Raw genomic sequence first — 12500 nt, 5'->3', positions numbered from 1 at the left:
TGGCAAAACAACAACGTACATCCAAACATACGCTCCCTGTAACGACAGCTATACAGAGGAAGATAATCATATTTCCAAGACCTGAGGGACCATGTTAACACCATCAAGAACAAAGAAGATATGTTTATCTTGGGAGATTTAAATGGCAGAGTTGGACCAAGAAGAACCCCTTGGAAAGAATACTTGGGACCCCACAGCGATAAAGATACAGACTGCAACAGCAATGGAGAAATGATACTAAACCTATGCGCTGAGCACGACATGATGATTACGAACACATTTTTCTAAAATAGACAAAGCCAAATCAAGACCTGGTACAAATGGAGTGACCTGAACCATGCATCACAAATTGATTTCACCCTGATGTGCAGAAAACAAAGACATGCAGCCAAAGATTCGAGAGCGGTTCCAAACTACAAATCTACACGGATTACAGACCTGTGATACTTACTCTCACAACCAACAACGTAAAGCAAACAAAGAAGAACAGGGGAGAACCACGACTGACTAACCTAAGAAAATTGGAAGAACCAGACATCGAGAAAGCAGTCGAGGATGACATTACCGAGGAGTACTTTAAACTGTCACCTGAGATCAAAGACATAGAAGACGAATGACAAATATTTAAAAAATCCCTGTCAGAAATACTAAAAAACTGTTGATGCATCCAACGAATAAGTGTAAACAAAGACAGAACAACATGCTGGTGGAATGATGAGACCAAAGAAGCAATTAGAATGAAAAAGAAAAAATTCAAGAAATGGCAGAAGTCAAAGACCGAAGAAGAATATAGAAAACAGGAAAGCGAGAAGAGAGACCAAAAGAATCATTTAAAAAATGCTAAATAAAATGCATGGAAAATACATGGCGAGAAACTGACCAACATCTGCAAGGAAAACCCAAGAGAATTTTATAAAAGTGTGAAGAGCATGCGGAAAAGGAAAGACCCATACAACCCGACATGCATTATAAGTGATATAGAGGGAAACGCCATTCTCGGCAAACATGCAATTAAGAAAAGATGGGAAAATTACTTCCAAGAACTGCTCAACCAAGACGCTTGCCACAGACAACAAGTAGAGTCCCAACCATCATATGGAGATCAAACAGAACCACCAATACTCCACAGTAAAATAGAAAAGCCCCAAGAACAAAGCCCCAGGACCAGATGACATCACAGCGGAAGCCATAAGAGCTTGTGGAAACACCGGTATACTGTGGCTGAGGCGTACTTTCAACAGAGCCTGGGAACAAAGAAAATGCCCAGAAGACTGGCAGAAAGCCATAGTGGTACCATTATGGAAAAAAGGGCAACAAACGCGACTGCACAACATATAGAGGCATCTCACTGTTAAGCCACTCAGGAAAAATATATGCAAAGATACTAGAGCAGCGCATAAGACCTATTGTAGAGAGAAATCTGAGCAAAGATCAGTTTGGATTCTGAAAGGGAAGAGGGTGCACGGATGCCGTATTCGCATTACGGCAGATATGCCAGAAAACAATCGAACACAACAGAGAATCCAACATCGTCTTTATAGACCAGGAGAAGGCTTTTGACAGAGTAAACCATGCAAAACTCTGGAAGACACTCGAAAATTATGGCGTCAGAGGACAATTGTTAGATAATGTCAGAGCTCTATATACCAACAGCAGAAGCTCAGTAAGAACGAAGGAAGGAAATACAGACTGGTTCAAAGTAAGATCTGGAGTACGACAGGGATGCGTTCTATCTCCCCTCCTGTTTATAATATATATGGACACTATAACGCAAGAAGCAAACCAAAGCCCAGAAAGCCTAAATGAATTTCTGTTCGCACACGACCAATGTCTAATTCATCAATGCCAACAAAGCCTCCAAAATCACACTATCGAACTAAACAATACATGTGAAAAATTCAACATGAAAATAAGCACATCAAAAACAGAAGTTATGAAAATGAGCCTAAACCATAGTCCCCTGAACATCCATGTCAATAATAAACAGCTGAAACAGATAAAGAAGTTTAAATATCTTGGCAGCACTTTTTCTGAAAACGGGTCCATAGACAGAGAAAGAGAAATGCAAACTCAAAATGCCAACGCTGTCACCTACCAGCTCGCATCCCTCCTATCTCATCCAAATATCTCCATGGACACAAAGAGGCAGCTCATCACCTCAATATTTATACCAACATTATGTTATCAGTGCCAGACCTGGACCTTTAGCAAAACCCATGAAAGCAAAATCACCGCATGCGAAATGAAATGTCTCTGCAAAACCCTTAACATCACAAGACGAGACAGGCAGAGAAATGAAGAAGTAAGAGCAGCTATCGGCACTGAGTCCCGCCTGCGTTGCATAGAAAGACAGAGGATAAAATGGTTTGGCCACCTGTTATGCATGTCACCTGACCAGCCAGCCTCGAGAGCCTACAACACCAAGCACTCAGGCTATAAAGGAAGAGGAAGGCCACGCAAAAGGTGGATCGAGGGTGTCAAGGAAACCCTAAGAAAACATAACATCACAACTGAAAGAGCTGCGGAGCTGGCCTACCATAGAAAACTGCATCTCCCCTCGACGCTTAACGGCAACAGAGGATGGAAAAGTAAAAAGTAAAAGTAAGTATGTATAAAAATCGTTGTGAGAAAAACAGTGTCGCAGTGAGCTTGGCAATACGTTCAAAATATACAATGCAATAACATTCACGAACGGTCACAATAAAATTGAAAATTGAATAATTAGAAACATTCATTAAAACATTCGTTCTCTATAAATAGAAAAATAATTCCGTTCTCCTTCTCTCTTTCTCTTTCTCTCTCTTTCTCTCTCTTCTTCTTCTTCTCTCTCTCTCTCTCTCTCTCTCTCTCTCTCTCTCTCTCTCTCTCACACACTCTCTCTTTCTCTCTCTCTCTCTCTCTCTCTCTCTCTCTCTCTCTCTCTATATATATATATATATATACATAAATATATATACACACACACATATATATATATATATATGTATATATATATTCCTCTCATTTTCACACGCTTTTTCTTCAGTCTCGCAGCCTGGCATACACATGCATCTAAAAAAGGTCATCATTATGGCAGATATGTATTTGTGCATAAAATGTGCTTCAGCTGTTTTTTGAAAATGTAAACATCTTATTTTATAAGGTAGTTGGTTCCACACATGGGGACCAAGAACACACAGGAACGCTCACCGTATGTTTTGTAATTTTGCTTAAGGGGGGGGGGGGGGGGGGGGGCTACACCTGGAGGCTATCTCGCTTATTACTGGACCGAATTTTACCACATTTCACACATATAAAAAGCATAGTAAGGAGTCTTGAAATCCGCAATCAAATTTGAGAAAAAAGTTTCGTTTCCATGGATACGCCGCCATATTGGATTTTATTGACATGTCTTACGTAATGAATACCGCACTTATCACTCATGGAAATTGATTGTTTTTTTTTGCATGCGTGTTTACAAACATTAGATCTAAAATTTTGTCTGTTGTTTTTTTCCTAAACGAATTACAAAATTTTTAATGAATTTTTTTCTGAGGTAGCATTCAATTTTGCGAAAAATCCGTGAAAATCCACACTCCAGACACCACCAACAAAAATCTATTCCATATATCAAAAATCAACAGACAAATTTTTAGCATTACCTCTTTTCTTCATTCTGTGAAAATTTCATGAAGATTGAATGAATAATGGTGGAGTTATTCAAAAAAGTATAGACAAAAGTAGCATTTTGAGAAAACGGCCAATAAAGAAAAATAAAATACTGACTTTAAGAAGAAATGGTGGTTACAAACATGCCCGGTATGGGAATAAATACAATTTTTGGGGGGTTCTTATGCCATGAAATAGTTGTAGGAGAGGCTGAGGAAGCTAAAAATGGCTACAACTCAAATTCCATGATTTTGAGCCGAATTTTGATTTTGGGGGTGTAGCCCCCCCCCCCCTTTAAGAGTTTAAAAAAAAATTAGATTGTTAGAGGCTGATCTAAGGGCTCTTTCTGGGTGATAATATGATTCCAGGAAATTTTAAGATAAAAAGGTGCAGTATCATTTATACATTTAAAACAGAAAACGGCAGTTTTGTATTTTGATCCTTTCTCTTACTTGCAACCAGTGTAGTTTTTCCAGAATTGGTGTTACGTGTGCTGATTTATTTTGTTTCATTATCAAAATTGCTGCTTCATTTCATAGAGTACTTGTAACTTTGATAGTTTTTCGGCTGTCAAACCGGATAAAATAGTACTATAATACGGGACAAAACAATTGTGCAACATTGTTTTCCTGTCACTAATAATCCTCTCCAATAGCTGCAGTGAGACGGTCTATTTTTAATCTCCTAAAATGTTCTGCTCATAGATCTTTCCTACCTTCTAATGTTGTTGCCATGGAGCCATCTTTCTTTTCTACTAGTCCCTCAGATGAGTTTCCAAAGTCTCCAGCCAGTCTTTTGGTGATCTGGTACAATTCTCTCATGTCGTTTCTGATAGCTGTTTTTTTTTTAGAATGAAGAGCTTGTTTTTCTATGCATTCCCGTTCCTTTCCTTTCTATTTGAATTTTTGTAGGGTGATTCTCAGCTTATTACTCTGTGGCCTCCAGTTTAACATTTGCAGCGGCTTGCAGTATTTTCAATGTTGCTTCCTTTCCTTGTCTTACAGTTTCCCATAACCTTATAACTGCTCTGACCGTTGACACGTCCAGAAACTGTTTACACAGGTATATTTTTCTCACATTATTTCAGGAGGATGCATTGAGGGGCCTTGGAATGCTGAAGGAATTAAACCTGGAGAATAACAATATCTATACAAGACGTCTCTCCAGGACCATATTTTCTTACGTTCCTAATTTGGAGAACTTGTACCTGAAGGGGAACGCATGGGAAAATGAAGGCACTCGGGAATCTCCTTCCAGTTCTGCTGTCCCATTCTCTGACCTATCGCATCTGACAAGGTTGTCAATTGACGGAGACCTAGAAATATACTTCGGCCAACCGTTTTCCAAACTGAAGAATTTGACGTACCTGTATGTACATTGTCCGCATGACTTTGTCAAAGGGTCGAACCGCAGTTTTGAAGGTCTCAGAGATGTGACTCTGAGAGAATTAGTGTTAGAGACCCCACACAACGCAGGGCATTTTGAAACTGGAATTTTTGCCAATGTTCAAAATCTACACATTCTTCGAATCCATGATGTCGCTACCGGAAACCAAAATATCATGAAATGTCTATGGCCTTTTGAAAATAAAAGAATGGTTTTAATTGCCCTCTATAAAGTGCACTTGCTCCACCATCATGGCTCTCCAAAGGCCGTCTTTCATGACGGATTGTTGACAAAAGAATCGCTTAAACACCTCTCCAACATATGTCTTTCCCAGCTGATTTGGGATCAATCCAAAGTGGTTGGTATAGAGCCCATGGCACTAAGCGCAAAAGCAAATCTGAGAAGGTGTCTGAAGAGTTTGCAATTTACCAGGAATTTGGTAGGAGAAATGGATCAGTGGCGAAGTGTAATTTTGGAAACGGTAAGATTCGAATCGATAGAGGAGCTGCTGTGGAGTTCTTACGAATTTTGTGACCCGGGGTACGATTTCAAGTTCAGGAATGTTCAGAATGTCAGAACATCTGTAAACAAAACAAGTAACATCTTTGATCTCAAATCTAAACCTCTGGCCCAAACACATGCGTTTCGATTTTACAATAATCGAAATAATGGAAATGAAAGAGAAATACTTACTATATCCAGTGAGAACAGATCATTGTATGAAACGCCAAGTATAAGAATTCCTAGAGAAAGTAAGGGGGTGACACTCGAAGGAGGTCTTTCTTTTCAATGCCCTAAACATTTTCGGGCTTTGGTTATTGTTGGTATGCACGGGTATTTAGGCATTCCAGCTTGCCACGCGAGAGACGCTCACAATGTAAAAGAAATTCGCATTGTCAGCAGTCACTTGGTTGAATGGTGTGGCCCAGTGACAGGGTTGGAAAATGTCACCTTGCTGGACTTCACACGATCTCACGTGACGAGCCGTCCAAACTTTGTACCTCTTCAAAGTTTCCCGAATTTGGAGACTCTTCTACTAAATGCCATGAGGGAGAGAGATTTTATTGATCAACTTTTGAAAGAGAGTTGGCTGCAGAAAACGCCAAAACTCCAACACATCGACCTACGTGACAACCACCTCCATAAATTACCAAGATCTGTTTTTTCTTCCAGCTTGAGAATGAATTCAATACTTTTGTCGAGTAATCGGTTGACATCGTTAGGGTTTGACCTTTCAACTACACCAAGCCTGAGTGTCTTGGACCTGCGCAAAAACGCAATCTCTTCCTTAGACATCGCCTCTAGGACGGCGTTAGACACACACGCTCAAAGCAAACCCGACTTTTCTCTCCTGCTGGATGGCAATCCGATATATTGTATGTGTTCACGGGTTCCATTTCTGGGTGAGTAGAGAGCTGCCTTCTTCATAATATTAGCCTGGCATTCTTGTGGGGTATCAACAATTCAACAGCAACAGCAATAACAACCACAACAACTACAACAACAGCAACAACAACGTCAACAACAATAACAACAACAAAAACAACAACAACAATTGGTTGACCAGACAATTGGCGGTACCGATCGTCGTTAGTTTGTCCGCATGATCTTGAATATTAGTATAACTTCACCGTCTGTTTAATTTGTGAAGATAGGGGGGGGGGGTTAGAACAATTACAGTATTCAATCACAGTTGATCAATCTAGTTTATTCTGTATTTGTATGTTTGTCGACCTGTCCTCGTTTCGCAGTCTGGCTTGGTGGATCTCGTGGTCTAGAGCTTAGTTGTTAGCCTCTCATTCAATAGGTCCCGGGTTCGAAACCTGACAGCAACATAACTTTTTTTTTTCTCTAAAATGTTCTCCTTTCACCTCCTTTCCTGCTCTCTAACCATATTCTGTCGTCCTGTTTTGTCTTCACTCTCTGTCCCCTCCCCCTCCCCTTTGAGCCCTCCTCCTTCCAACCAAATTAAAATGTTTTAATGTGTCACGTGCGCTCATATTTTGACCTTACAGATTTGTAAGTGCCGAAAAACACTTACAAAAAAACAACAACAACAAACAAACAAAGCAGTCTGGCTTCACTCGTCTAAATTGTGTCAATGGGGGCGTACAATGATCAATCTATTTTCGTATGTTTGTTAATCTGTCCTTGTCTGTCTCTCAGCCTGGCTCCACTCATATAAACTGTGTTGATGGAAAGGGGGGGGGGGGGCGTAAACCTACCTACATCTAATCTATTTTCAACCGTTGATGGATTTATGTATGTCTGTGGACTTGTCCTTGTCCATCAGTCTGTCTGCACACGTCTATATTGTGTCGATGAAGACGTAAAAACACCTACATTCAATCTATTTTCAACCGTTGATAGATCTATTTTTGTTTGTTTATCGATCTGTCCTAGTCTTGCTTGTTTTTCCCTCAGTCTGGCTCCACACGACGTGGGTGAGGCTGGACATGTCCGGGAACTACTCGTGCATCGACGACAGAGGGCAGGACCGGTGGACCGCTGACCTGGTCACGACCAAGGCGTTGTGGCGTCGCTGTGTCGGGAAAACGGCTCTCCTCGTCTCTCTCAGCCTGGCCTTAAGCCTTATCGTGGGTTTTCTGGTCGTCTACATGTGGCGGCGGTTCAGGACTGCGGTGCGGGCGTTCTTTCTCAACATCCTGGCTCCTGGTTTCAGGTGATACAGTGAACCCCGCTTGTGTTGACCTCTCTTGAGTTGATATCTTTTTCTCTTGCCGAGCACCTCTTCTTCTTTCCATGTCCCAACGATCAAGTTGAACTTAGCTTTCTATGTCCTAACGATCAAGTTTAACGTAGCTTTCCATGTCCCAACGATCAAGTTGAACTTAGCTTTCTATGTCCTAACGATCAAGTTTAACGTAGCTTTCCATGTCCCAACGGTTAAGTTTAACGTAGCTTTCCATGTCCCAACGGTTAAGTTGAACTTCAGATGAGTTGATGTTCTTTTCACTTCCCCAACGACATCAACCCATCTGTAGTTGACTATAACATGCTTAGCTTAGCGGTGCTTTGCTTTCCCTTTTTGATTGTTGGTTGTTGTTGTTGTTGTTGTTGTTGTTATTTTTCTCTGAAAGTACAGCCGAGGACGGAGAACTCAAACACGTCCGGGATTGACAAGACTACTCCAGAACTACAACGCTCTATCTGCTCAGTGCCTAGTTTTGAGAAATTTGAAGTCAATATTTTTGAGGTTCACAAATGTCAAGCTTTTCCGTATGCAATTCTTTGAACTTCTTGTCCTTTACGATTTTCATAAAGTTCTAGAGCAGATAAAACATAATTTTGGTCTCTGATCTCTTGGTCTTAGTAACTCAAAACAGTAAAAAATGTCAGATAAAACCTTATAATTCTTAATTTAAGTAGTGAAATGTGTTCAACACATCCTTAATCTGGATAAACCATTATAACGAGGTATCCATGAAAAAAGGAAAAAAAAAAAGGTAGATTGTAAAGACACCTAACAAGATCAACAGGACTTGTGAAGATGATCCTACAGGGCACTACACAAGGAAGTAGAAAGAAAGGCAAATAGAAAATGAAATAGTAAGATAACATAACGAATGGATAGGTTCAAAGTTGGGGGAAGCCCTTCGAAAGGCTGAAAATAGAGAAGGATGGAGACAAGTGGTTGCCCGATCATCCTTGGTGCCTTAACGGACATGTAGACGAAGGAATAAGTAAATAACTAAATTGTTTGTTAGTGTAACTTCAGCAACAATCATTGTACCGTGGTAGGTACAGTTGGTTCCCCAGTCTGTAAACAACAACTTAGCCAGTGGCGTAACCAGGAGTAGCAAGTAGTGACTGTGTCTTCCTCCTTCTCCTCTCCCTCCTTCTCCTGTCCCTCTCTCTTACAACTGTCGTGGTGTGGAGGAGGAGGAAGGGGAGGAGAAGGAGGAGGAGAAGGAAGAAGAGGAGGATAAGGAGGAAAAGAAGAGGAGATGTAGAAGGATGAGGAGAGGGAGTAGGAAAAGGAGAAAGGTGAGGAAGAGAAGGAGGAGGAAGAGTAGGAGAAGGAGAAAAGCGAGGAGAGGGAGGAGGAGGAAGAGGAGATGACGAGGAAGAGGAGGAGAGGAAGAGGAAGAAGAGGAGGGGAAGGAGAGGGAGGAGGAAGAGAAGAAGGAGCAGGAAGAGAATGAAGACCAATGTCGTGAAAAACCTGACGAAATTCTCCACGTCACACTTCAAGCATGCCAGCAGAAACCTTGACGAAAACAACACATACATTTCCACTAGAAAGGTAATGTTTCTAAACTACCACCCCCCCCACCCCCCGCCACCTAATAGACTCATCATTAACCTTCAGGAAAAACATTTGACAAGTACGTGCAGTAATAACGAGTTATCTCTCTTTATGTGTCTTTCAGGAAGACAAAAATGGAGGATTACGGTATTCATGTGTTTGTTGGATATGCTGATGATGACTTCCGCTTCGTTCGCTTCGTCCTTCGCAGGTTCGTTTTTTTTCTCTTATTCTGAAGTTTACGGGTAAGATCTTTAAAGGGGATTGCATCTCTTCTCTCTTGCCCTTTTTAACTCCCAGTGGAGCTCAAGCCATCAACAGCATTACTCCAGCGAAGCCTGTCCCGAGCATCCTTTTCTATCTGTTTCCATGATGTCCCCGCTTTTTCAATTTCCGCTCGCCTTCATGTCATCTTTGGTCTTCCCTTTTTACGTTTTCCTTGTGGGTTCCACGTTAAAGCCTGCCTGATGGTGCTTGTCGGGGGTCTCCTAAGGGTGTGTTCAACCCATTTCTATTTTTTCACCTGTATGTCTTCCTTTACTGGCCTTTGGCTTGTTCTTTCCCACAGTTGAGCATTAGTGACTCGATCGTACCACTTTATCACCACTATCCTTCGTAGGCATCCATTTACGAAGCTCTGCAGTTTCCTTGCTGTTGATGCTGAGAGCCTCCATGTCTCTGAACCATACAGTAGAACAGTCTTCATATTTGTTTTGAAGATCCTCAGCTTGGTATTCAATATCAGTTCCTTAGACATCCATATATTTCTGAGAATGATGAATGCTGCTCTTGGCTTTTGGATTCTGCCCCTGATGTCTTCGTCTGTTCCCCCTGCCTTGTTAATGACACTTCCCAGGTAGGTGGAAGATTCAACATCCGCCAATGGTGCCCCTTGCAGTGTGATTCATTCGTAGAACTTTCGTTTTAACCGTGTGAATATGGAGTCCAACACTATGGGAGAAGGTCCTGAGGCGATCTGTTTTCTGTTGCATCTGGGCTCGACTGTGAGAAAGAAGTGCCAAGTCGTCGCAAAGTCCAAGTCTTCCAACTGACTGGAAAGGGTCCACTGTATGCCACCGCGTTGTCCCGATGTTGTCTGTCGAATTATTCAATCCACTGCTAATAAAAAGAGAAAAAGCGATAGCAGGCATCCATGTCTCACCCTTGTATTCATTTCAAACGAGTCTGTCTGCTGCTCTCCAAGTAGGACAGTGCAACTCATTCCCTCATACATTTTCTTGATCAATCTCACGAACTTGTCAGGTATTCCGTAGTGGCGCATGAACTTCCATATTGAGTCCCTATCTAGGCTGTCAAAAGCTTTCTCGTAGTCGACAAAGTTAAAGTACAGGGAAGAGTTCCACTTTGTGGACTGCTCCACTATTCTCCTCAAAGTTGCAATCTGATCTGTATAATATGATCTTGCCTGCTCCTCTCGTAGTTTTACATCCACGGCTTTCTTCTGTCTTTCCAGTATGGTACGACTTAAAATCTTCCCAGGAATGGACAGGAGCATGATTCCTCTGTAGTTTTTACACTCATGCAGGTTTCCTTTCTTGGGTAGTTTCCCGAGCAATCCCTCTCTCCAATCCTGTGGAAATTCTTCGCTGTCCCATACCTTGCCAATAATTCCATGAAGAATACCTGCCGCAGTGTCGATATATGCCTTGAGAACTTCTGGGGGAATTCCATCTGGGCCGCCTGCCTTGCCTGCTTTCTTGTGTCTTATCGCCTCATTGATCTCCCCTAAACTAGGCTTTTCTTCACTCACCCCCAGATCAATCTCTGCTGGTGGAATGTCAAACTGTTTTTCTGGCCCTGGTCTGTTCAGTAGCTCTTTGAAATGCTCCTTCCAGCGTTCTTTCTGTTCGTCTGGATTTGTGAGAAGCTTTCTCTCTTTATCCTTCCCTGGCACATCTGTGTTCTTGTATCTGCCTGCAAGTTTTTATGGTGGTTTCATACAGTCCTGTCATGTTTCCTGCCCCTGCTGCTTCCTTTGCCGCGCGCGCTAGGTCATCTACATAGTTTCTTTTGTCTTTCCATACGCCGACTTCATTGCTTTGGTGTATTCTTCTTGGATCTTGGCTTTGGCTTGCTCCTGTTTACCTGATCCTTTTTCTTTTTCTTGTCTTCTATCTTCCTCAGAGTGGTGGCCGATATCCAAGGCTTGTGCTCACGTTTCCGTTTCCCCAGTACCTCTTGACACACCGTGGTCCAGCCTTCTTTTATTGCCTGCCATGTTTCTTCCACGCTGCTATCCTCGCCTAATGTTTCCAACACTTGGAACCTGTTCTTAACTGCTACATTAAACTCCTCTCTTGACGATGGCTCTCTCAGAAAGTCCACGTTGTACCGGTACCTATGATTATTGACAATTCTCTGTCTTCGCTTTAGTTTTAGTCGGATTGTTGAAATGAGCAGATTTTGGTCCGAAGCTATGTCTGCACCCCTGTAAACTCTAACATCCCTCATTGATCTCCTGAATTTCTTGTAGACACGTATGTGGTCAATCTGGTTTTCAGTTTGTTGGTCTGGCGACACCCATGTTGATTTGTGTATCTGTTTATGTGGGAAAACAGTCCCTCCTATCATGAGCCTATTCGTTGCACATATTTCTGCAAATAGTTCTCCATTCTCGTTTTCTGACTCCAAGTCCGTGTTTCCCCATGATTTCCTCAAATCCTACATTGTCACTGCCTACCTTAGCGTTGAAGTCTCCCATTAAAATCAAGATGTCCTTCCTTCTAACCTGTTCAATAGTAATTTGTAGCATTTTGTAGAAGGTCTCTTTCACATCGTGGTCCTTATCATTGGTGGGGGCATATCCCTGGATAACATGAAGGTTGATGTCTTTCTTCTTTGAACGGAATTCAGCTGATATTAGTGCTCTGCTTTCCATCCTATCAAAGCCCGCTTGGCGTGTGTTGATAACAGAATACCTACTCCTTCTGTATGCTGGCGAGTTTTCCTCCAGATGTCCAGAGTAGAGAACTGTTTCCCCTGAAGCAAGTTGGTAGCCCTCCATCTCTCTTGCAACCTGCAGTGTCTTCCCTGCCTCGTACATTGTACGAACATTCCAGGTGCCAAGTCTGGTGGTTTTTCTGGTCGACAGGAGGTTTCTCGGCTTGGTGGCTTCTTTTCGGCTTTCACCACCCTGCGTCATTCTACACTCCATATTCTCTCCTCTCCTCAGTGA

At 42.0% G+C, this 12500-nt stretch overlaps 1 protein-coding gene across 2 annotated transcripts in view; it reads left to right on the top strand.

Moving 5' to 3' along the window:
* The window catches only part of LOC101860409, a 25380-nt gene that overhangs the window by 7270 nt on the left and 5610 nt on the right, over positions 1-12500 (top strand). The window contains exons 3-5 of one of the 2 annotated variants that reach the window (XM_013082089.2): positions 4736-6437; positions 7459-7717; positions 9429-9515. In XM_013082089.2, the coding sequence (XP_012937543.1) occupies positions 4736-6437; positions 7459-7717; positions 9429-9515 (2048 nt within the window). The remainder of the gene's footprint in view (positions 1-4735; positions 6438-7458; positions 7718-9428; positions 9516-12500) is intronic. The other variant, XM_035969583.1, reaches the window with a different exon arrangement.

This window comes from Aplysia californica, unplaced genomic scaffold (assembly GCF_000002075.1).
Source record: "Aplysia californica isolate F4 #8 unplaced genomic scaffold, AplCal3.0 scaffold00158, whole genome shotgun sequence".
Taxonomy (NCBI): Eukaryota; Metazoa; Mollusca; class Gastropoda; order Aplysiida; family Aplysiidae; genus Aplysia; species Aplysia californica.
The sequence above is the reverse complement of the archived record's forward strand: the minus strand, read 5'-3'. Positions and strand labels throughout refer to the sequence as shown.